Here is a 24,602-nt window from a genome sequence, read left to right as displayed (position 1 = left end):
ACAATGTTCCGCAACGAGCTATTGCAAAGAATTTAGGGATTTCACCATCTACGGTCCGGAATATCATCAAAAGGTTCAGAGAATCTGGAGAAATCACTGCACGTAACATTGAAAGCCTGTGACTTTAAATCCTTCAGGCTGTACTGCATCAAAAAGTGACATCAGTGTGTAAAGGATATCACCACATGGGCTCAGAAACACTCCAGAAAACCACTGTCAGTAACTACAGTTTTTCGCCACATCTGTAAGTGCAAGTTAAAACTCTACTATGCAAAGCCAAAGCCATTTATCAACAACACCCAGAAACGCCGCCGCCTTCGCTGGGCCTGAGCTCATCCAAGATGGACTGATGCAAAGTGGAAAAGTGTTCTGTGGTCTGACGAGTCCACATTTCAAATTGTTTTTTGGAAACTGTGGACGTCGTGTCCTCCGGACCAAATAGGAAAAGAACCATCTGGATTGTTCTAGGCGCAACGTTTAAAAGCCAGCATGTGTGATGGTATGGGGGTGTATTAGTGCCCAAGACATGGGTAACTTACACATCTGTGAAGGCACCATTAGTGCTGAAAGGTACATACAGGTTTTAGAGCAACATATGTTGCCATCCAAGCAACGTTATCATGGACGCCCCTGCTTATTTCAGCAAGACAATGCCAAGCCACGTGTTACAACAGCGTGGCTTCACAGTAAAAGAGTGCGGGTACTAGACTGGCCTGCCTGTAGTCCAGACCTGTCTCCCATTGAAAATGTGTGGCGCATTATGAAGCCTAAAATAGCACAAGGGAGACCCCCGGACTGTTGAACAACTTAAGCTGTACATCAAGCAAGAATGGGAAAGAACTCCACTTCAAAAATATGTCTCCTCTTTACATTTACGTTTACGTGCTTGCTTGTCCAAAAATGATCGCTTCAATGATACTTACTTGCTTAAAAACAATGGTAAACAAACTTTCCAAACTAAATGCAGTATACAAATAAATGCCTTACAAATGGGTTCTATCAAAGTGGTCTCACATGTGGTCATCAACGTACAGGACATCCCCTGTCACCCTCACCCTCTCACTTCCACAATTCAAATGCCAGAATGCATGACGCAGTTAATCCGTCATGCAAGGAAAATACACCACAAATAATCAATGTTTATTTATATAGCCCTAAATCACAAGTGTCTCAAAGGGCTGCACAAGCCACAACGACACCCGCGGTACAGAGCCCACATAAGGGCAAGGAAAAACTCACAACCCCCAATGGGACAAACCCCCCCCCCCCGTCGAGTGGGTCTGACATAATATTGTGAAAGTCCAGTCCATAGTGGATCTAACATAATAGTGAGAGTCCAGTCCATAGTGGATCCAACATAATAGTGAGAGTCTAGTCCATAGTGGATCTAACATAATAGTGAGAGTCCAGTCCATAGTGGATCTAACATAATAGTGTGAGTCCAGTCCATAGTGGATCTAACATAATAGTGTGAGTCCAGTCCATAGTGGATCTAACATAATAGTGAGAGTCCAGTCCATAGTGCATCTAACATAATAGTGAGAGTCCAGTCCATAGTGGATCTAACATAATAGTGAGAGTCCAGTCCATAGTGGATCCAACATAATAGTGAGAGTCCAGTCCATAGTGGATCCAACATAATAGTGAGAGTCCAGTCCATAGTGGATCAAACATAATAGTGAGAGTCCAGTCCATAGTGGATCCAACATAATAGTGAGAGTCCAGTCCATAGTGGATCCAACATAATAGTGAGAGTCTAGTCCATAGTGGATCTAACATAATAGTGAGAGTCCAGTCCATAGTGGATCTAACATAATAGTGTGAGTCCAGTCCATAGTGGATCTAACATAATAGTGTGAGTCCAGTCCATAGTGGATCTAACATAATAGTGAGAGTCCAGTCCATAGTGGATCCAACATAATAGTGAGAGTCCAGTCCATAGTGGATCTAACATAATAGTGAGAGTCCAGTCCATAGTGGATCCAACATAATAGTGAGAGTCCAGTCCATAGTGGATCCAACATAATAGTGAGAGTCCAGTCCATAGTGGATCAAACATAATAGTGAGAGTCCAGTCCATAGTGGATCTAACATAATAGTGAGAGTCCAGTCCATAGTGGATCTAACATAATAGAGAGAGTCCAGTCCATAGTGGATCTAACATAATAGTGAGAGTCCAGTCCATAGTGGATCTAACATAATAGTGAGAGTCCAGTCCATAGTGGATCTAACATAATAGTGAGAGTCCAGTCTAACTGTTACCAGGAGGGTATTACAGAGTACTGGAGCCCAAACAGAAAATGCTCTACAGCCCGCAGACTTCTTTTGGGCTCTGGGAGTCACTAATAAGCCGGAGTTCTTTGAAGGCAGATTTCTTGCCGGGACATATGGTACAATACAATCAGCAAGATAGGATGGAGCTAGACCGTGTAGTATTTTATATGTAAGTAGTAAAACCTTAAAGTCACATCTTAAAGGCCTACTGAAATGAATTTTTTTTATTTAAACGGGGATAGCAGATCTATTCTATGTGTCATACTTGATCATTTCGCGATGTTGCCATATTTTTGCTGAAAGGATTTAGTATAGAACAACGACGATAAAGATTGCAACTTTTGGTATCTGATAAAAAAAAGGCTTGCCCCTACCGGAAGTAGCGTGACGTAGTCAATTGAACATATACGCAAAGTTCCCTATTGTTTACAATGATGGCCGCATGAAGTGAGAGAGATTCGGACCGAGAAAGCGACAATTTCCCCATTAATTTGAGCGAGGATGAAAGATTTGTGGATGAGTAAAGTGCAAGTGAAGGACTAGTGGGGAGTTGAAGCTATTCAGATAGGGAAGATGCTGTGAGAGCCGGGGGTGACCTGATATTCAGCTGGGAATGACTACAACAGTAAATAAACACAAGACATATATATACTCTATTAGCCACAACACAACCAGGCTTATATTTAATATGCCACAAATTAATCCTGCATAAAAACACCTGCGTGTTTGTTATGCTAGCTCCTAGCTCCTCTGCTAGCTCCTAGCTCCATAGAACACGCCAATACAATTCAAACACCTGATCAACACACACAATCACTCAGCCCAAAAGACCGTTCACCTAACCCAAGGTTCATAAAGCTTATATATTTTTAAAAAGTTACGTACGTGACGCGCACGTACGGTACGGTACGTGTTATGCTAGCTCCTAGCTCCTATGCTAGCTCCTAGCTCCATAGAACACGCCAATACAATTCAAACACCTGATCAACACACACAATCACTCAGCCCAAAAGACCGTTCACCTAACCCAAGGTTCATAAAGCTTATATATTTTTAAAAAGTTACGTACGTGACGCGCACGTACGGTACGGTACGTGTTATGCTAGCTCCTAGCTCCTATGCTAGCTCCTAGCTCCATAGAACACGCCAATACAATTCAAACACCTGATCAACACACACAATCACTCAGCCCAAAAGACCGTTCACCTAACCCAAGGTTCATAAAGCTTATATATTTTTAAAAAGTTACGTACATACGCAAAAAAAAGTTGCGCACATACGGTCAAGCGATCAAATGTTTAGAAGCCAAAGCTGCATACTCACAGTAGCACGTCTGCGTCTTTGTCATCCAAATCAAAGTAATCCTGGTAAGAGTCTGTGTTGTCCCAGTTCTCTACAGGCGTCTGTGTACCGAAGTCAAAAGTCCTCCTGGTTAGAGTCTCTGTTATCCGAGTTCTTCCATCTTGACTGCATCTTTTGGGAATGTAAACAAAGAAGCGCCGCCTGTGTACTGTTGTGGCTGACTACGTTCGAAAAATACGTCCATTTCGCACCGACAACTTTCTTCTTTGCTTGCTCAGCTTCCTTCTCCATAATGCAATGAACATGATTGAAACAGATTCACGAACACAGATGTCCAGAATACTGTGGAATTATGAAATGAAAACAGAGCTTTTTCGTATTGGCTTCAATGTGGAAGGCATACCCGTGTTCCCCGGTTTACGTCACGCGCATACGTCATCCTCAGAGGCGTTTCGAACCGGAAGTTTAGCGGCAAATTTAAAATGTCACTTTATAAGTTAACCCGGCCGTATTGGCATGTGTTATAATGTTAAGATTTCATCATTGATATATAAACTATCAGACTGCGTGGTCGGTAGTAGTGGCTTTCAGTAGGCCTTTAAGTGCACAGGAAGCCAGTGCAGATGAGCCAATATATATATATATATATATATATATATATATATATATATATATATATATATATATATAAGCTAGCACCAACAGTAACATATCCCAGATGTTGGTTGTGTTTTTGTATTTTTGGGTTCTGAAACATGTAATTTGAAGCTTGAAGCAAACTCCACCTTTAAATAAAACTGGATTTTTTTTAACTTGCAGACTTCACAGACATTTCTGGCAATTACACAGCTGATTTAATGCTAGAATTGTTAACATTTGTCAAGCTTTCCAAGCGTTGCTTTGTGAACAAACTAAAGCCCCTCTGGCTACAATTGGTCAGGCTTTGCTGGAAAATCAAGGACAATATGTGTTGCAGATCAAATCTCTGCTGAGGGTTTTTTTTTAAAGCCTTCTACTACTTTTCATCATTTCTTGTTGAGGTTTTCTTTATGGTTTAGAGAAGTATTTTACGTCACTTTGTGTCGCCCAGGACAGTCACACAATGACTCTAATTCGCAACACAAGGCTAAGATCACAGCATGAATGATTGTGAGTCCATTCATTCAAAGTGAAAATCTTTACTGACTCTGTTAGAGCTCACATGGGGGCCTCATATACACTTGTGGCCATCCTCTGTCTATGCAGGAATCTATACTCGATCAATGTGTGACAATTAAAGCGGCCGTCATTCAGAAACGACAATAAGTGACAGACTCAGGAACACACTATAAAACCCGATCCAAAAATATATATATATATATACAAAACCCAAAACCAGTGAAGTTGGTAAATGGTAAATAAAAACAGAATACAATGATTTGCAAATCCTTTTCAACTTATATTCAATTGAATAGACTACCAAGAATATATATTTAATGTTTGAACTGAGAAACATAAATATATATATATATATATATATATTTTATTTTTTAATTATTTGTTTTAATTATCGTGGAGGGGGGCGTGGCCTGCAGGCCTGTCGCGGAACGGGGTTTTGCCAGGACCGGCCTCGAAGACAGCGACAGGTGCGTAGATGGTCCCAGGTGGACCTTGTTATCTAACCACCTGTCGCCTATATTAGCAGCAGCCGTGACGAGACGAGTAGTCGGGAGTTGGAGGTGTTGCTGAGCGGACGCAGCAGACACAGACACTTTGCTGAAAAGCAAGAGCCTCTGCACCTTTTTATGAAAATAAAACAGTGTTGGACCCTGAAATTCCTGGCTCTCCTGGCAGTGTGTGGTGGTCCGAAGAACCCACTAGAGGGTAACCTCTACAATCATTAACTTAGAATTTAATGGCAGCAACACATTGCAAACAAGTTGTCACAGGGGCATGTTTACCACTGTGTTACATGGCCTTTCCTTTTAACAACACTCAGTAAACGTTTGGGAACTGAGGACACCAATTTTTGAAGCTTTTCAGGTGAAACTCTTTCCCATTCTTGCTTGATGTACAGCTTAAGTTGTTCAACAGTCCGGGGGTCTCCGTTGTGCTATTTTAGGCTTCATAATGCGCCACACATTTTCAATGGGAGACAGGTCTGGACTACAGGCAGGCCAGTCTAGTACCCGCACTCTTTTACTATGAAGCCACACTCGTGTAACATGTGGCTTGCTGAAATAAGCAGGGGCGTCCATTAAAAAGACGTTGATTGGATGGCAACATACCTAACCTAACCTATCCCATAACCCCAAAGGGTCGTTGGGGCACCACAGACGATCTGTTGACCAGCTCTCTCCATCCCTCTCTGTCCTCAGCAGCTCTCATTGCCTCGGTGAGTTTCAGGTGAGTCCATTCTCCGATGTTATCTTCCCATCTTTTCTTTTGTCTCCCTCGTCTCCTGCCACCTTGTACGGTGCCTTGCAGGATTGTTTTTGCAAGGCCTGAGGATCTGGTGATGTGTCCGTACCACCTCAGTTTCCGCTTTATGACCGTGGTGAGCAGGTCATCATGTGGGCCGATGGCTTGGCTGATCTTTTGCCGGACTTCTTCGTTTGTGACATGTTGGGTGTAGGAGATACCCATGAGTCTTCTGTAGCATCTCATCTCCATGTTCTGAATTCTTTTCTGCAGCTCTGCTGTAAGGGTCCATGTTTCACAGGCGTAAAGGAAGATCGAAATTACAAGTGAGCGCTGTAATCTCACCTTTGATGCCAGACTGATGTTTGTGTCTTTCCATATGGGTTTGAGTTTTGCCAGGGCAGCAGTTGTTTGAGCACTCCTGGCAAGGACTTCCCGTTTGGATCCTTCATCGGACACGATTGCACCGAGGTACTTGAAGCTTGACACCGTGTCCAATGCCTGTCCATTGACTTTGATGTCTGAGCGGATGCCATTTTTGTTGTTGGTCATCATTTTGGTCTTTTCAGCATGGATTTCCATTCCGTAGGCTCGGGAGGTGGTATCAAGCCTTTCAACTAGACTGGCAAGTTCTCTTTCTTCTCCAGCTAGCCCATCGATATCATCTGCAAAACGGAGGTTGGTGATTGGTCTGCCTCCAATGCTGACAGTTCCTTCATGATCTGCTAGGGCATCCGTCATGATACGCTCCAGAAAGATGTTGAAGAGAATGGGAGAGAGAAGGCATCCTTGGCGCACTCCAATTGTTGTCCTGAACCAGTCTCCGATAGCGCCGTTGTAGAGAACTGCGCTGGTAGCTTTATTGTACAGATGTTGAATGACTCTGACAAGGTTAGGACTGATGTTGTATTTCCTCATGGTTGCCCACAGTGCAGCATGCCATACCCGGTCAAAGGCTTTCTCAAAGTCTACAAACACATGGTAAAGGTGTACCTTTCAGCATTAATGGTGCCTTCACAGATGTGTAAGTTACCCATGCCTTGGGCACTGATACACCCCCATACCATCACAGATGCTGGCTTTTTACCTTTGCGCCTATAACAATCCGGATGGTTCTTTTCCTCTTTGTTCCGGAGGACACGACGTCCACAGTTTCCAAAAACACATTGAAATGTGGACTCGTCAGACCAAAGAACACTTTTCTACTTTGCATCAGTCCATTTTAGATGGCGGCATTTCTGGGTGTTGTTGATAAATAGCTTTCACTTTGCATAGTAGAGTTTTAACTTGCACTTACAGATGTAGCGACCAACTGTAGTTACTGACAGTGGTTTTCTGGAGTGTTCCTGAGCCCATGTGGTGATATCCTTCACACACTGATGTCGCTTTTCGATGCAGTACCGCCTGAGGGATGGGAGGTCCGTAATATCATCGCTTACGTGCAGTGATTTCTCCAGATTCTCTGAACCTTCTGATGATATTACGGACCGTAGATGGTGAAATCCCTAAATTCCTTGCAATAGCTGGTTGAGAAATGTTGTTCTTAAACTGTCGGACAATTTGCTCAGGCATTTGTTGACAAAGTGGTGACCCTCGCTCCGTCCTTTTTGGTGAATGACTGAGCATTTCATGGAAGCTGCTTTTTATACCCAATCATGGCACCCACCTGTTCCCAATTAGCCTGGGATGTTCCAAATAAGTGTTGGATGAGTATTCCTCAACTTACTCAGTCTTTGTTGCCACTTGTGCCAGCTTTTTTGAAACATGTTGCAGGCATCAAATTCCAAATGAGCTAATTTTTGCAAAAAATAACGTTTATGTTTAAGTATATTGTCTTTGCAGTCTATTCAATTGAATATAAGTTGAAAAGGATTTGCAAACCATTGTATTCTGTTTTTATTTACAATTTACACAACTAGCCAACTTCACTGTGTTTGGGTTTTGTATACATACTTTGTCCCTACCCCCCCTCCCCAGGAAAGACCCTACCAAATGTCGTGATGCGAATATCGTTTTAAGAAAACTTATGAATGTGTGCAGTGCTCGGAACGCTGAGCCACTTCACAGAGCAGCTAATGGAGAAGATAGAAGCGGTGGTGCATTTATGGCTCGGAGGGATCAAGAGATTTATTATTAGCACGTATTTTTCACATGACACTCTGTCCCTACTCCCATTGACTCACCATCGATTTACCTTACGTTCTCTATCGGTGCACTTACTTCAACGGTAGTCAACGTTTTGTTCACCTACATGTTCTCATTTCAAACAGGATAAACTGCTGCTTGTCAGTAAAGTTCTATACAGACCATAAAGTGGTTGGAGTAGGGCTCTCAAAATAAACGTTTTATCATTTTCATTATTAATCGGATAAAAACGCAGTTGACCCATCTGACCATGTTTTAAAAGTGTCTGGTAGCCCTGATGTCATTGCGGCTTGTGCAGCCCTTTGAGACACTTGTGATTAAGGGCTATGTAAATAAATTTTGATTGATTGATTGATTGATTGACATAATCAAACAAGTCGATTAGGATCACCCTAAGTAGGGCTGCATCATTTTGAGAAAACAACTTAATTGAGTTGAGTGTTTATTTGGAATATGCCTAATTTCCAGTTCCTCTATTCAACATGTTCGAAAAGGAGTAGGAAGAAGCAGAGTTTATTTAATCCTACCCTTTTTCTTTTACATAACAGTTGCTAAAACTTTTTGTTCACTTCAATTTAATCACAATATACTCCATAAGTAATACTATTAACAATATATAACAATTAGTGAAGTAAGTTATATTTCATATGGTGAGATGAGTAAGATTATCTGGAAAATGAATGGATGGATGACATAAATTCAGAATGTTTATCATGGTTCTTCTTCTTTGTACTTTGTAAACACTTTAAGTTTGAATAGTTTCTTGAATTAGATCATATTAGTACATTGTTTGATTTATTTGCTTAATCCATTCCATAATCTAACATTCTCAATTTATTTCATCCATCCATTCATTCATTCTTAAAGCAATCTTACTTATCTCATCATATGAAATATGACTTACTTCACCAATTATTATTATTAAATTTTTACTATTATTTATTTATTTATTTTTATTGTGATTACTCATGGAGTTTATTGTGAATAAATTGTGAACAGGAAGTGAACAAATAGTTTTAGCAACTGTTATGTAAAGAAAAGGGGTAGGGTTAAATAAGCTCTGCTTCTTCCTACTCCTTTTCGAACATGTTGAAAAGAGAAACTGGAAATTGTGATGTATCATGTTGTATGCTTGCATGTTGGAAATAAACTCAAACTCAAACTCAAACTCAATTCCACATACTGATATACTGAAGGTCTTAAGTGTTGTACGTGCGTACAAATGTTTTACATTACATTTTTCTCTAAGATTATATTTCTCCTCTTTTGTTGAGAAGAATTGTTGTATATTCTTGGGTCGCAGATTGTAGTTTGCTTTGTGTATAATATTAGCTGTTTGCAAATTCACTATGTGGTGGGATTTAATTTTTTTTGGATTCAATAAATAAAGTGTTTGAATGTTCTTTATATCCAAAATTATGTATTATTATAACTGATCTTTATTGTAACACCGTTAATGAATGAGGTGTACTTTTGTAGTTATTTCCTCATATTTCTGCACAATAACTCATCATTTAATAAGTGAAATCCTGCTTTGAGTGGGTCAAATAAATAAAATTAAAAAAAAACTTGAAGCACTTTTTGATACATTTGTAGTTATTATGCTTTGACCTAAAATGCTAGTAAAAAATTGTCCAAAGATGTATTGCACCAATAAATGTGAGGATTTTCTTGCATTTAATTAAACATTTTATTACATTTTAGGTAAAAAAACAATTAAAATCATTTCAAACAAAAAAACTTAATTGTATTTATGTTATATTGCTATTTGTATTTAAATTAATGGTGACTTGTATTATTATTAATTGACTTGTTGTGCTTTATTGGTTAATAATACTCTTCTTTGTTCTGCTCCCTTCCAGGTTCAATGCTAAATGATGGCCGAGTGACACATCTCCTCTTCCCTCTCCTCCTCCTCTTGCGGGTTCCCCTATTGTTGAGCTTTGGTGAGCGCACATGCCCCAACAGTTGCCGTTGCGAGGGGAAAACTGTTCATTGCGACTCATCTGGCTTCTTAGATGTCCCGGAAAATATTTCCGTTGGGTGCCAGGGCCTCTCCCTGCGCTATAACGAACTGCACACCCTCTTACCGTATCAGTTTGCTCACCTGGGTCAGCTTCTCTGGATATACTTGGACCACAATCAGATTTCAGCGGTCGACAGTCGAGCGTTCCAGGGAGTCCGCCGGCTGAAAGAGCTTATAATGAGTTCCAATAAGATCGTATCTCTGCACAATTCCACCTTTCACGGAATTCCCAACCTCCGTAGTCTGGACTTGTCATACAACAAGTTGGAAATCCTGCAGCCGGGACAATTCCATGGGCTGCGGAAGCTTCAAAACCTACACTTACGCTCGAATGGTCTCTCTAACATCCCGATTAGAGCGTTCCTCGAGTGCAGGAGTTTGGAGTTTCTGGATTTGGGCTACAATCGAATCAAGGCTCTTACGCGCACCACCTTTTTAGGGTTACAGAAGCTGATGGAGTTGCATCTAGAGCACAACCAGTTCACACGGATAAACTTTTTCCTGTTTCCCCGACTCGCCAACCTAAGATCACTTTATTTGCAGTGGAACCGCATTAAGGTCGTCAACCAGGGACTTCCGTGGACGTGGTATACGCTGCAGAAACTCGATTTATCTGGAAACGAGATCCAGACCCTGGATCCGGCTGTGTTCCACTGCTTGCCCAACCTTCAAGTTCTCAACCTGGAATCCAACAAATTGTCCAACGTGTCGCAGGAGGCGGTGTCGGCCTGGATCTCGCTGACTTCCATCAGCCTCGCCGGGAACATGTGGGATTGCGCCACGGGCATTTGTCCGCTGGTGGCTTGGTTGAGGAATTTCCGCGGCACGAAAGACACCACGATGATATGCAGCAGCCCCAAGTATCTCCAAGGAGAGAAAATAATGGACGCCACAAGAAACCATGGTATTTGCGAGGAAACTGATTACGTTCTCACCGAGACACCCTCGCCGATGTCAGAGCTTTTTTCGGAAGCCACCAACGAGCCCACGTTTGCCCCCACAAGCGGGTCTCCACTAATGCCACCGACCTATGGTCCACTCCCTCCCATCGGGCCTCTACCAATTCCCCATCCTACACTCCCAGGGCACATGAGCAAAGATCCTAGAGACTCAGTAGCTCATAGTCAGCCCACTCACATACTCCCTCCAGAGATGGAGCACATGACTCTACACAAAGTGGTGGTGGGAAGCGTGGCACTCTTCTTCAGCATGTCTCTAATCTTGACAATCGTCTACGTGCTGTGGCGGCGCTACCCGGGCGCCACCAGATTGCTACAGCAACGATCCATGGTGGGACGGAAGTGTCGCAAAAAGAGCCCAGAGCCAGAGCAGGACCTAAGCACCCAGCTCCAAGAGTATTACATGAGCTACAACCCGGCTGCCGCCCCTGAGGCGTTGGACGTGCTCGGCAACGGCACCGGCTCCTGCACTTGCACAATTTCTAGCTCCAGGGAGTGTGAGGTATGATCCATCGCGTCTGCCTAAAAAAATGAAATCAATTTCAAAATGCAAAGGCTCATCAGCAAGGTAAATCAGCAAAGAACACTCATTAATCACCTCACCGACCGTGACTCACATTTTGATTTCAAACATTTACCACCTCCAATTATTCAGGTTTTAACTTTAAGATGATACCTCTAAATTATGTTTTTCTAACCAGTGTTTTTCAACCACTGTGCCACGAGATACAGTCTGGTGTGCCGTGGGAGGTTATGTAATTTCCCCTAATTGGGTTAAAAATATGTTTTGCAAACCAGTAATTATAATCCGCAAATGTACCGTTGTTGAGTGTCTGTGCTGTCCAGAGCTCGGCAGAGTAACCGTGTAATACTCTTCCACCTCATGCTTTGTAGATGTCGGAAACATGGTTTGTCGTTGTAGACGTTGCCTTCTAGTAGGTTCTGCTGATCACGCACACTTGCACGGGAGTCCGCCGTTCAGGGTTCGACAAAGTCGTAGCACCTCCCTCGACTTTTCAGTCCTCGTCACTCTGGTTTGCTTACTCCGACGTCTCTCCGACCGCCCTCTTTCCTTCTGTTCCCGGCCGCTACTGATAAGAACAACAGGTGATTAGATAACTAGCTCCAGCTGGGCAATCTAATCGCCTGTCAGCTGTGTTTTGAAGCCGGCCCTGGCACACCCCCCTCCTGCAGCAAACGCGCCGACCACGCCCCCCTCCACAGTCGTGATCACAATATGCGGGAGGCAGTGTGCAGGTAAAAAAGGGATTTCACACTTAAACCAAAAATAAACAAAAAGGCGGGTGCATTGAAGCTTAGGGATGGCTATGCAAAACGAAACTAAAACTTCCGTCAGTCTACCCCAGGGCAGCTGTGGCTACGAAAGTAGCTTACCACCACCAGGTGTGAATGAATGACGGTTTTTTAAAACATGTAAAGTGACTTTGGGTACTTAGAAAAGCGCTATATAAATCCCAGGTATTATTATTATTATTATTATTATTATTATTAAAACTGAACTGGTTGCAAAGTAAACAAAAACAGAATGCTGGACGACAGCAAAGACTTACAGCGTGTGGAGCAGCAGACGGTGTCCACAAAGTACATCCGTACATGACATGACAATCAACAACGTCCCCACAAAGAAGGATAGCGTCCGCACAACCTAAATAGTTTTGATTGCGAAAACAAAGCGGGGGAATTGGGTTCAAGGAAGACAATGAGACCATACTTGCCAACCTTGAGACCTCTGAAATGGGGAGATTGGGGGTGGGGGGGTGGGGGGTGGGGTTAAGGGGGGAGGAGTATATTTATAGCTAGAATTCACTGAAATTCAAGTATTTCTTATATATATATATATATAAATAAAATAAATACTTGACTTTCAGTGAATTCTAGCTGTATATATATATTTATTTTATTATATATATATATACACACTACCGTTCAAAAGTTTGGGGTCACATTGAAATGTCCTTTTTTTTGAAGGAAAAGCACTGTACTTTTCAATGAAGATAACTTTAAACTAGTCTTAACTTTAAAGAAATACACTCTACACATTGCTAATGTGGTAAATGACTATTCTAGCTGCAAATGTCTGGTTTTTGGTGCAATATCTACATAGGTGTATAGAGGCCCATTTCCAGCAACTATCACTCCAGTGTTCTAATGGTACAATGTGTTTGCTCATTGGCTCAGAAGGCTAATTGATGATTAGAAAACCCTTGTGCAATCATGTTCACACATCTGAAAACAGTTTAGCTCGTTACAGAAGCTACAAAACTGACCTTCCTTTGAGCAGATTGAGTTTCTGGAGCATCACATTTGTGGGGTCAATTAAACGCTCAAAATGGCCAGAAAAAGAGAACTTTCATCTGAATCTCGACAGTCTATTCTTGTTCTTAGAAATGAAGGCTATTCCACAAAATTGTTTGGGTGACCCCAAACTTTTGAACGGTAGTGTATATATATAAATAAAAGAAATACTTGAATTTCAGTGTTCATTTATTTACACATGTACACACACATAACACTCCTTTACTCATTGTTGTATTTGAAAGTGCAATGCTTTGCAGCCAGTAGCACAGCCTTTGAAGGAGCATAGGTATGGGCAGCATCTGTGAAATTAAATTTGCAGGAGATGAGTGAGTTTAGGGTTGACTTGTCCATCCTCACGCTGTTTATATGGAGGAAAAGAGGACGTGACGACAGGCTGTCCTCACTCAGGTCCGCATGGACCTGGTGGGGGCGTGCCTTGTTGTCCAGCCGGAAATCGGGAGAAATTCGGGAGAATGGGATATTTTGGGAGGGTTGGCAAGTATGCATGAGACTGCTACAGGAAAATACCAACAAGAGAGGAAAAGCCACCAAAATAGGAGCGCAAGACAAGAACTAAAACAAAACAGCCAACAACTCCAAATAAGTCAGGGAGTGATGGGACAGGTCATGATAGTACACCTACTTTGAGACAAGAGCTATAGTGATGCATGCTTGGTTATGGTTTAAATTCATATCCAACAATTGCGACAACGACTTTTTATCATCAATATCGGCTGCTAAGTTTCATTTTTTTTACGTTTTCTGCTGGTCAGGCCTGGCCCTAACCAATCTGGCGCCCTAGGCAAGATTTTAGGTGGCGCCCCCCACATCGGCAGTGAAGTGTATATACTCACAAGAAACCGAATAGCTTTGTCTTTGACCTTTTTTTTTACTTAAAGAAAGCAAATTAACATATTATATGAGAATGTTATGTTATGATTATCTTTAACCGAATCACAGCAGTGCTCAAATTAAAAAACAGCATTCCCTCTCATGTGATATTGCTTAATTAACATTAATGATGTGCACTTTAACAACTAGGCTTACAACTATACCAAATATATAAAGGGGTGGAAAAGTGAATATTACCTGCAGAGCAAACATTAGCTAACCAGAAGGCAATAACAATGTCAACAAAAAACACCTGCTTAAAAGATCTAATACAAATGTCCCTGAGGAATGTAAGGTGGGAGTACTGTAATTACCTAACGTTACATTATTATTTTCCATAACAATTAGCCCCCTCCACAATATTAACCCGACGTTAAAACAGAACTAGCTATTTATTGATTAGCAATTGCCGAATCATGTAACATTAGCTTAATGCTAAAAAGCCAGGTTACTATCACAGACAAATAATTTCATGTAGGCTAACGTTACCTACCCGCTACCTCTGTCTTTTTCTCGTTTCTCCTCTTCTTTTCTCTTTTTTCTTCCCTGGGCACCTGACAGTTTTGGCCGTTTTGACATCTTGTGTTGATTTTTTTGATGCGGTGACGTCCAAAAAGAGTCATGATACGGGAAGGGAGGGGGCGCAGCACGGGGGGGCAATGCTGTGACAAATAATATTTCTATTAAATAGGCTTTACTTTGCATTTTAATTAACGTGGGATTATGTTTTGTATTTAGAAATAATAGTACCAACTTTTTTTTTCTTTTTCTTTTTTTTCTCCAACATTTGTGGCACTGGCGTGGCGCCCCCTGATGGACGGCGTCCTTAGCATTTGCCTATACGGCCTATGCCACGGGCCGGCCCTGCTGCTGGTGGTGTGCCTCTGAATTTTTGTCAATTAAAAAAATGTGCCTTGGCTCAGAAAAGGTTGAAAAACACTGTTGTAAACGACCTAATCTAGGTTAAGATAATACAATGGCGGAAAAAACACAAACAATGCAGATGGGTCTTCTATTAATGTGTTTCTTTTTTAAAGGACCGTGAATAATTGGACACTAACACTTTTTTGCAGAATGGACTCCACATCAATGTTGCATGAGTCACAGTTTTGAGTGAACAGGCTTTTCCCAATCATGTTTGCCACAAAAACAGTTATTCCTATTAATTTGATCGACTTCCCTAAATGACAGGGAATGGAGATGCTTCCCGTGCAAATGGGAAACATAACACCTTGGCAAACATGCCAGGCTTGGATTGAATTTAGCAGCAGGAAATCACAGCAGCAGCTTTTTGGTTGTAAATGTTTGCGCAAAAACAAACAACAGCTCCTCCAATAAGGCAGGGATATACCATGCTAGCTTGCCAAAGGGATACAATCACCAGTCTTACCTTTCCTTCATTATTGTTCACAGGAAAAGCGACAGTTTATGATTTCGTACATAATTGGATGAAGATACTTTTATGGCAGTATCTCACAAAAGAGAGTACACCCCCCACATATCAGCAACCATTTTATTATCATATATACCGTATTTTCCGGACCATAGGGCGCACCGAAATATAGGGCGCACTGACAATGAATGGTCTGACAATGAATGGTCTATTTTTGATCTTTTTTCATATATAAGGCACCGGATTGTAGGGCGCATTAAAGGAATCATATTATTTCCGTATTTTTCGGACTATAAGTCGCAGTTTTTTTCATAGTTTGGCCGGGGGGTGCGACTTATACTCAGGAACGACTTATGTGTGAAATTATTAACACATTAGCGTAAAATATCAAATAATATTATTTAGCTCATTCACGTAAGAGACTAGACGTATAAGATTTCATGGGATTTAGCGATTAGGAGTGACAGATTGTTTGGTAAACGTATAGCATGTTCTATATGTTATAGTTATTTGAATGACTCTTACCATAATATGTTACGTTAACATACCAGGCACGTTCATGCCTCATATAACGTACACTTATTCAGCCTGTTGTTCACTATTCTTTATTTATTTTAAATTGCCTTTCAAATGTCTATTCTTGGTGTTGGCTTTTATCAAATACATTTCCCCCAATAATGCGAATTTTACTCCAGTGCGACTTATATATGTTTTTTCCCTTCTTTATTATGCATTTTCGCGACTCATACTCCGAAAAATACGGTAAACAAAAACAGAATGCTGGACGACAGCAAAGACTTACAGCGTGTGGAGCAGCAGACGGCGTCCACAAAGTACATCCGTACATGACATGACAATCAACAATGTCCCCACAAAGAAGGATAGCGTCCGCACAAACTAAATAGTCTTGTTTTTTTCCTTCTTTATTATGCATTTTCGGCCGGTGCGACTTATACTCCGGAGCGACTTATAGTCCGAAAAATATGGTATTATTTGTTTCCAAATTTAAAACACTATCTTGTGGTCTACATAACATGTTATGGTGGTTCTTGCCCCACATCTTTGGAACTCTTTGCCCCCAGACCTTCGTAACCTAGACTCAATATCCCTCTTCAAATCAAGACTCAAAACACACTTATTCCTGACTGCTTATTCATTGTAATCATCTTTTCTTCTCTATCTTTGTTGCTGTTATTATTGTTGTTTTTATCCAATTAGATTTTTATTGTTTTGATTTTGTACGGTGTCCTTGAGTGCCCAGGAAGGCGCCTTATAAATGAAATGTATTATTATTATTATTATTATTATTCTTTGGTCAAAATGTTGCATAAATTATGTTTTACAGATCTTCATAAAGTTAAGGAGTTTTGTGATTTCAAACTAAGTGCACCAGAGGGCTAGTGACTGTGTATGTGTGTGTGTGTGTCGGCAGGGCGGCTGAAAGTGAGGACAGTTGAGCTTGTTGTTTTGGTTTTGTTAGTAAATATACTGTATAGTTGCAGATAGGGTTGTACGGTATACTGGTACTAGTACAGCGATACTAATAAATCATATTCGGTACTATAGCACCTCTAAAAAGTACCGCCCCCCCCCCCCCCTTTTTTTTTTTTTTTTAACGGGCATGACGGTTGAGGAGCATGTTCGGCAACGCACAATCACAGAGGACTTACAAGCAGACACAGTGTGTAGACAGAAAAGGGAGAATGGACGCTGTGGAAGGACTCTTCCCTCCGGGTTCCTAGGACCACCAATGTGAGACATGACAGTCGTGGCAGTTTTGAGACTCTGTTTATTTTTCAATAAACCTCAGCTTGCTCTGGTTGGGCCATCTACGCAACTGTCGCCGGTCTCGGAGGCGGCCCCGGCGCACCCCGCCTCTCTGCAGGTCCGCAGGCCACGCCTCCTCACAGACGGATTTTGGCTTAAAACTAAAGTTAAAGGTGAAGTTATAACACTGAAACTCCCTCAGGAAGAGGTGCTTTAAGACATAAATCTATATTATGTTTATAAACTCAGGAAATACGTCCCTGGACACATGAGGGCTTTGAATATGACCAATGTATGATCCTGTAACTACTTGTATCGGATTGATACCCAAATTTGTGGTATCATCCAAAACTAATATAAAGTATCCAAACAACAGAAGGATACGTGATTATTACATTTTAACAGAAGTGTAGATAGAACATGCTAAAAGAGAAAATAAGCAGATATTAACAGTAAATGAATACGAGGATTAATAATTAATTTTCTACAACTTGTCCTTTATAATTTAGACAAAATAATAGAATGATAAATGACACAATATGTTACTGCATACGAATAATTAGGAGTCTTTGTTTGTTTACTTACTACTAAAAGACAAGTTGTCTAGTATGTTCACTATTTTATTTAAGGACAACATTGCAATAAAAAAAACATATGTTTAATGTATCGTTAGATTTTTTGTTAAAATAAAGCCAATAATGCCATTTTTTGTGGTCCCCTTTATTTAGAAAAGTATTAAAAAGTATCGAAATACATTTTGGTACCGGTATCGGCACCAAAATATCGGTATCGGGACACCCCTAGTTGCAGATATGTTTTTTTGTTTGAATTACATAGAGAGTTTGTTGTGTTTGCAATAAATTGGTGACCTGAACTGATAATAGTCACTCGGTATGTTTGTTTTTAGAGATTTTCTTTGTTTGGAGTAAATCAATGTTTTTGTGTGGAGCTTTTCATGAAACATCCATCCTGCTAATGTGGGCTGCAATTAAATTGTTTCTAACAACCAAAATAATAGTCTCAATTTGAAAAAAAGCCCATTTTATTACACAAATGGACCTTTGATCGTTTTGTACACATTTTTGCAGCAAAAACCGACAACTCCAAACAATGCATTTTTGCAAAAAACAACCTAATCCTACATGGTGCCAGCCTAGCCCTAAATATTACTGAACACAGATTAGTTTTTTTTCAGACGCATGTTTATTCCTTAGACTTAGACTTAGACTTCCTTTTTATTGTCATTCAAATTTGAACTTTACAGCACAGCTAAGAACGAAATTTCGTTACATAAACTCATGGTAGTGCAGGATAAAAAAGCAATACGGTGCATATATAAATAAATAAATAAATAAATATATATATAAATAATATATAATTATATATATAAACTAAATAAATATATATAAATAAATAAATAGATTACTGTACAGATAAATTCCATCACTGTAATGAATTAATTTCATCCAAACAAAAACCTTTTTTGGGTGATCCTTGGACATGCCTATCAAAGGTGGACAAAATTATCAATCAATCATGATTAGGATGTGGACATCTATATTGTTTTTATTTTTTATTTTGTTGAATAATCCAGCAAAAACACAAGCAGGAGGAGTAGTAAAAAAGCCTCGCAAATAATAAAATGTCTAACCTAACCGTGAAGTAGGGTTGTACGGTATACCGGTATTATTCGGTACTATACCCCCCCTGTTTTCGTCACGTCATATCATTGCTGGTTACGAGCAGAGGAGCATGTTCGGCAGCGCACAATCACGGAGTACTTAGAAGCAGACACAGTGTGTAGACAGAAAAGGGAGAATGGACGCATTTTGGCTTGAAAACTAAAGATAAAGTACATACTACTAAGTACACTCTAGTGTACTTAGTAGTATGTACTAGGGTTGTACAATATACCGATACTGGTATAGTATCGCGGTACTAATTAATCAAAAACGGTACTTGTGTGGGGGGCGTGGCCTGCAGATCTGCCGCAAAGCGGGGTGTGCCAGGACCGGTTTCGGGATTAGCGACAGGTGCGTAGATGGCCCACCTGGGCTGGCTTGTCTAATCACCGGTCGCTCTGTTAAAGAGCAGCTGCCGGGAAGGAGAGGGGTTGTTGATGGTAAAGAGAAAACCCGAGCACGAACGAGAGTGAGGGCGAGACGGACAGAAATGACTGAAAACGAACACAAAAAACATTTATTGCAAAATAAATCATTGTTCAGAAAGATGAACGAGGCGGTCATGTCCGTTGTTGGTGGTCTGAAGAACCCGGAAGAGCAAGTCTTCCACAGTACTATACTCTGTTTGAAAAGTACCGTTTCCCGGGCATGACGGCAGGTCGCCACGTCGTAACATTGCTGGTTTTACGAGCAGAGGAGCATGTTCGGCAGCGCACAATCACAGAGTACTTACAAGCAGACACAGTGTGTAGACAGAAAAGGGAGAACGGACGCATTTTTGGCCTGAAAACTAAATATAAAGTTATAACACTGAAACGCCCTCAGGAAGAGGTGCTTTAAGACATGGCTAGCTAGCTAGCAGCTAACATCCATCCGCAGTCGGCAGTGTATTAGCTACTTCTAAATCACTAATTTGTCGCCTTAATGGCGACAAATAAAGTAAGTTTCCTTACAAGTATCATCCCTGCAGGACGAGGAATAACTAAACATGCTTCACTACAAACTGTAGTTCACCGGCATCACAATGTAAACAGACCCCAATGGGTGAATCTACACCTAACATCCACTGTAATGATACCAAGTACAGGAGCGTATCTGGTCGATACTACTAGGATTGCATCAAGTTTTTTTTAGCATCACAAAATCTTCTTCGTTTTTTAAAGTTATTTATACTATCACTATAAACTCAGGAAATATGTCCCTGGACACATGAGGACTTTGAATATGACCAATTTATGATCCTTGTAACGGAGTTACACCTAACATCTACTGTAATGATACCAAGTACAGGCGTGTTTCTAGTCAATACTACTATGATAACATATATAACATCTTCCTTCATTTTTTAAATGTATATTATAACGTAACAACTTGGTATCGGATTGATACCCAAATGTGTGGTATCATTCAAAACTAATGTAAGTATCCAAACAACAGAAGAATAAGTGATTATTACATTTGAACAGAAGTGTAGATAGAACATGTTAAAAAAAGAAAGTAAGCAGATATTAACAGTAAATGAACAAGTAGATTAATAATTTTCTACCACTTGTCCTTAATAATTTGGACAAAATAATAGAATGGAAAATGACACAATATCATATACCATACTTTATTTATAAAGCCCTTTAAAAACAACCGCAGTTGAAGAACAAAGGGCTATGTTACTGCATATGTCAATTAGGAGCCTTTGTTTGTTTACTTACTACTAAAAGACAAGTTGTCTCGTATGTTCACTATTTTATTTAAGGACAAACTTGCAATGAGAAACATATGTTTAATGTGCCGTAATATTTTTTTGTTAAAATAAAATAAAATGAAATAAAATAAAATAAAATAAAATAAAATAAAATAAAATAAAATAAAATAAAATAAAATAAAATAAAATATTTTTTGTTAAAATAAAGCCAATAATGCAATCTTCTGTGGTCCCCTTTATTTAGAAAATTATCAAAAAAGTCCCTAAAAGTATAGAAATATATATATATATATATACATATATATATATATATATATATATATATATATATATATATATATATATATATATTATATATATATATATATATATATATATATATGTATATGTATATATATATATATATATATATATATATATATATATATATATATATATATATATATATATGTATATGTATATATATATATATATATATATATATATATATATATATATATATATATATATATATATATATATATATATATATATATATATATATATATATATATATATATATATATTATAAAATAAAATAAAATAAAATATTTTTTGTTAAAATAAAGCCAATAATGCAATCTTCTGTGGTCCCCTTTAATTAGAAAATTATCAAAAAAGTCCCTAAAAGTATAGAAATATATATATATATATATATATATATATAATATATATAAAAAAATTATAAAATAAAATAAAATAAAAGTATAAAATGAAATAAAATTTAATAAAATGAATTTTTTTTGTTAAAATAAGGCCAATAATGCAATCTTTTGTGGTCCCCTTTATTTATAAAATTATCGAAAAAGTCCCTAAAAGTATAGAAATATATTTTAGTACCGGTACAGGTACCCAAATATTGGTATCAACAACAACACTACTGTGAAGTGTAAAAATAAGTTCCTGGTAAAAGTCAACCGTAACTGTAAAAACAAATGTGGCGACATCTTACCAGTGTTGGGAGTAACATCGTCACTAATGCTGTTATTTATTTCCTGTAACAGGAATTTAATTAATTACTATTTGTAAAAAAAGAACGTACATTTAAGAACCGGCTATATTTCTATTCTCAAATACTGTGGTAAAAATTGTTCATTCAAATGACTAATAACTGAGAGGCTTTTGTCAAACAGAAGTGGCATCTCGCTCGCCAACAACGCTGCACTGGTTCTTTAATTGTGTCTTTGTGCAGCAGGCGTCCATGTGGGTGGCTGCAGGGACGCCAATACCGTACAGCACATCAATCCTGCAATGGTTTGGACCCAACAAGGTATTTTTTAACAATGGTGCAAAATGAGGCCACCGGGGAAAACAGCTTGAACAGGACCTAGTTTAGGGGGATGGAAAAAACCCAAACTACAAGGTTTTGTTGCAATCCATACAAGAGTTGTCAGTTGTTCCTGCTGATTAGACATTGTGGTGCAGATGAACAACAGCTCTGGGGTCGTTATGCTATCTTCAAAGATGTAAAATAGGCCACATTGAGTACTGTAAAAAAAGGATTGTTGATGCTTTATGAATGGGCTGAAATTGTAATGTAAGGGATTGAACTGACTGAAAGATTTTTGATGATGGTAAGGCAACACAATTACCGTATTTTCCGGACCATAGGGCGCACCGGATTATAAGGCGTACTGCCGATGAATGGTCTATTTTCGATTTGTTTCATATATAAGGCACACCGGATTATAGGGCGCATTAAAGGAGTCATATTATTATTATATTTTTCTAAATTGTCAAAAGATGGAGTTAACTGTTTTAATGACATTCAGACTTTACTTCAATCAATAACGGAGCTGCATCTCCTCATCCGTGGCTCACTAGTGCAACAACAACGCCGGATATGTGTCCCTAGGGATGATGTTCAAAATCCGGCTCTCCCGATTGTTCGATAAGAAAAGAAGCGATTCCATGGATTCGAATCCCTTTTTGAGAAACGGTTCCCGTTATCGAAGCCACTATAGCAGGGGTCACCAACCTTTTTGAAACCAAGAGCTACTTCTTGGGTGCTGATTAATGCGAAGGGCTACCAGTTTGATACACACTTAAATAAATTGCCAGAAATAGCCAATTTGCTCAATTTACCTTTAACTCTATGTTATTATTAATAATTAATGATATTTACACTTAATTGAACGGTTTAAAAGAGGAGAAAACACGAAAAAAAATGACAATTACATTTTGAAACATAGTTTATCTTCAATGTCGACTCTTTAATATTCAAAATTCATCTAAAAAAAAGAAGAGAAAAACTAGCTAATTCGAATCTTTTTGGAAAAAATTTAAAAAATAATTTATGGAACATCATTAGTAATTTTTCCTGATTAAGCTTAATTTTAGAATTTTGATGACATGTTTTAAATAGGTTAAAATCCAATCTGCACTTTGTTAGAATATATAACAAATTGGACAAAGCTATATTTCTAACAAATCATTATTTCTTCTAGATTTTCCACAACAAAAATTTTAAAAGAAATTCAAAATACTTTGAAATAAGATTTAAATTTGATTCTACAGATTTTCCAGATTTGCCAGAATAATTGTTTTGAATTTTAATCATAATAAGTTTGAAGAAATATTTCACAAATATTCTTTGTCGAAAAAACAGAAGCTAAATTGAAGAATTAAATTAAAATGTATTTATTATTCTTTACAATAAAAAAAAATAAAATTACTTGAACATTGATTTAAATTGTTAGGAAAGAAGAGGAAGGAATTTAAAAGGTAAAAAGGTATATGTGTTTAAAAATCCTAAAATAATTTTTAAGGTTGTATTTTTTCTCTAAAATTGTCTTTCTGAAAGTTATGAGAAGCAAAGTAAAAAAAATAATGAATTTATTTAAACAAGTGAAGACCAAGTCTTTAAAATATTTTCTTGGATTTTCAAATTCTATTTGAGTTTTGTCTCTCTTAGAATTAAAAATGTAGAGCAAAGCGAGACCAGCTTGCTAGTAAATAAATACAATTTAAAAAATAGAGGCAGCTTACTGGTAAGTGCTGCTATTTGAGCTATTTTTAGAACAGGCCAGCGGGCTACTCATCTGGTCCTTACGGGCTACCTGGTGCCCGCGGGCACCGCATTGGTTACCCCTGAGCTAGACTAACGTTACCTAAGCATAGTCAGTGTCTAACGGTAACGTTAACCTTTATGTATGTGTCTGATAACGTTAACGGTATCTTGTAGCCTACACCACTCCAGAGTTTGCAGGTCTGTCTAATAAACTAGTGCTTGCAAGATGTGAATTAAGATCATGTTAACGTTATCCTATTTCAGATGATGACATCCATGACAGCCAGAGTGACCAGGGCAGAGTTTGCTCTGTTTGTTTGATTTTTTCCTTAAAAAAATAAAAGTGAGCTTTTGTTAAACCAAGTATTGTGTTTTTTTCCATATACAACAACCTATCTGGATTCGATAAGAGAATCGATAAGGAATCGGTTCGATAAGAGGATTCGATAATGGCATCGAAATCAATAATTTCTAATAATAATAATAATAATCCCTATGTGTCCCGTGAAAAACCGTCCGACCAGAACTCTCTAAAAATTAAAGTTCCTTGGGTGAATAATATAAACTCACTACACCGGTATGTTTTAGCGCTTTCATGGCGAGTTTACTGACAGATATAAGTAAGAACTTTACACTACTTTATATTAGAAATGGCAACATTGGAGGATGAATGTCCCATAACAAGAAGATAGAGAA

At 38.9% G+C, this 24,602-nt stretch overlaps 1 protein-coding gene across 2 annotated transcripts in view; it reads left to right on the top strand.

Annotated features, from left to right (window-relative positions):
• The window catches only part of lrrtm4l1 (leucine rich repeat transmembrane neuronal 4 like 1), a 135,485-nt gene that overhangs the window by 41,027 nt on the left and 69,856 nt on the right, over positions 1-24,602 (top strand). Inside the window, exon 2 of one of the 2 annotated variants that reach the window (XR_009823680.1) lies at positions 9,984-11,674. Coding sequence is in view for 1 of the 2 variants with exons in the window: in XM_062031683.1 (XP_061887667.1) it covers positions 9,984-11,608 (1,625 nt within the window). In the remaining variant the exon portion in view is untranslated. The remainder of the gene's footprint in view (positions 1-9,983; positions 11,675-24,602) is intronic. The other variant, XM_062031683.1, reaches the window with a different exon arrangement.

Source organism: Entelurus aequoreus, linkage group LG21 (genome assembly GCF_033978785.1).
Source record: "Entelurus aequoreus isolate RoL-2023_Sb linkage group LG21, RoL_Eaeq_v1.1, whole genome shotgun sequence".
In the NCBI taxonomy this organism is placed as follows: Eukaryota; Metazoa; Chordata; class Actinopteri; order Syngnathiformes; family Syngnathidae; genus Entelurus; species Entelurus aequoreus.
The sequence above is the reverse complement of the archived record's forward strand: the minus strand, read 5'-3'. Positions and strand labels throughout refer to the sequence as shown.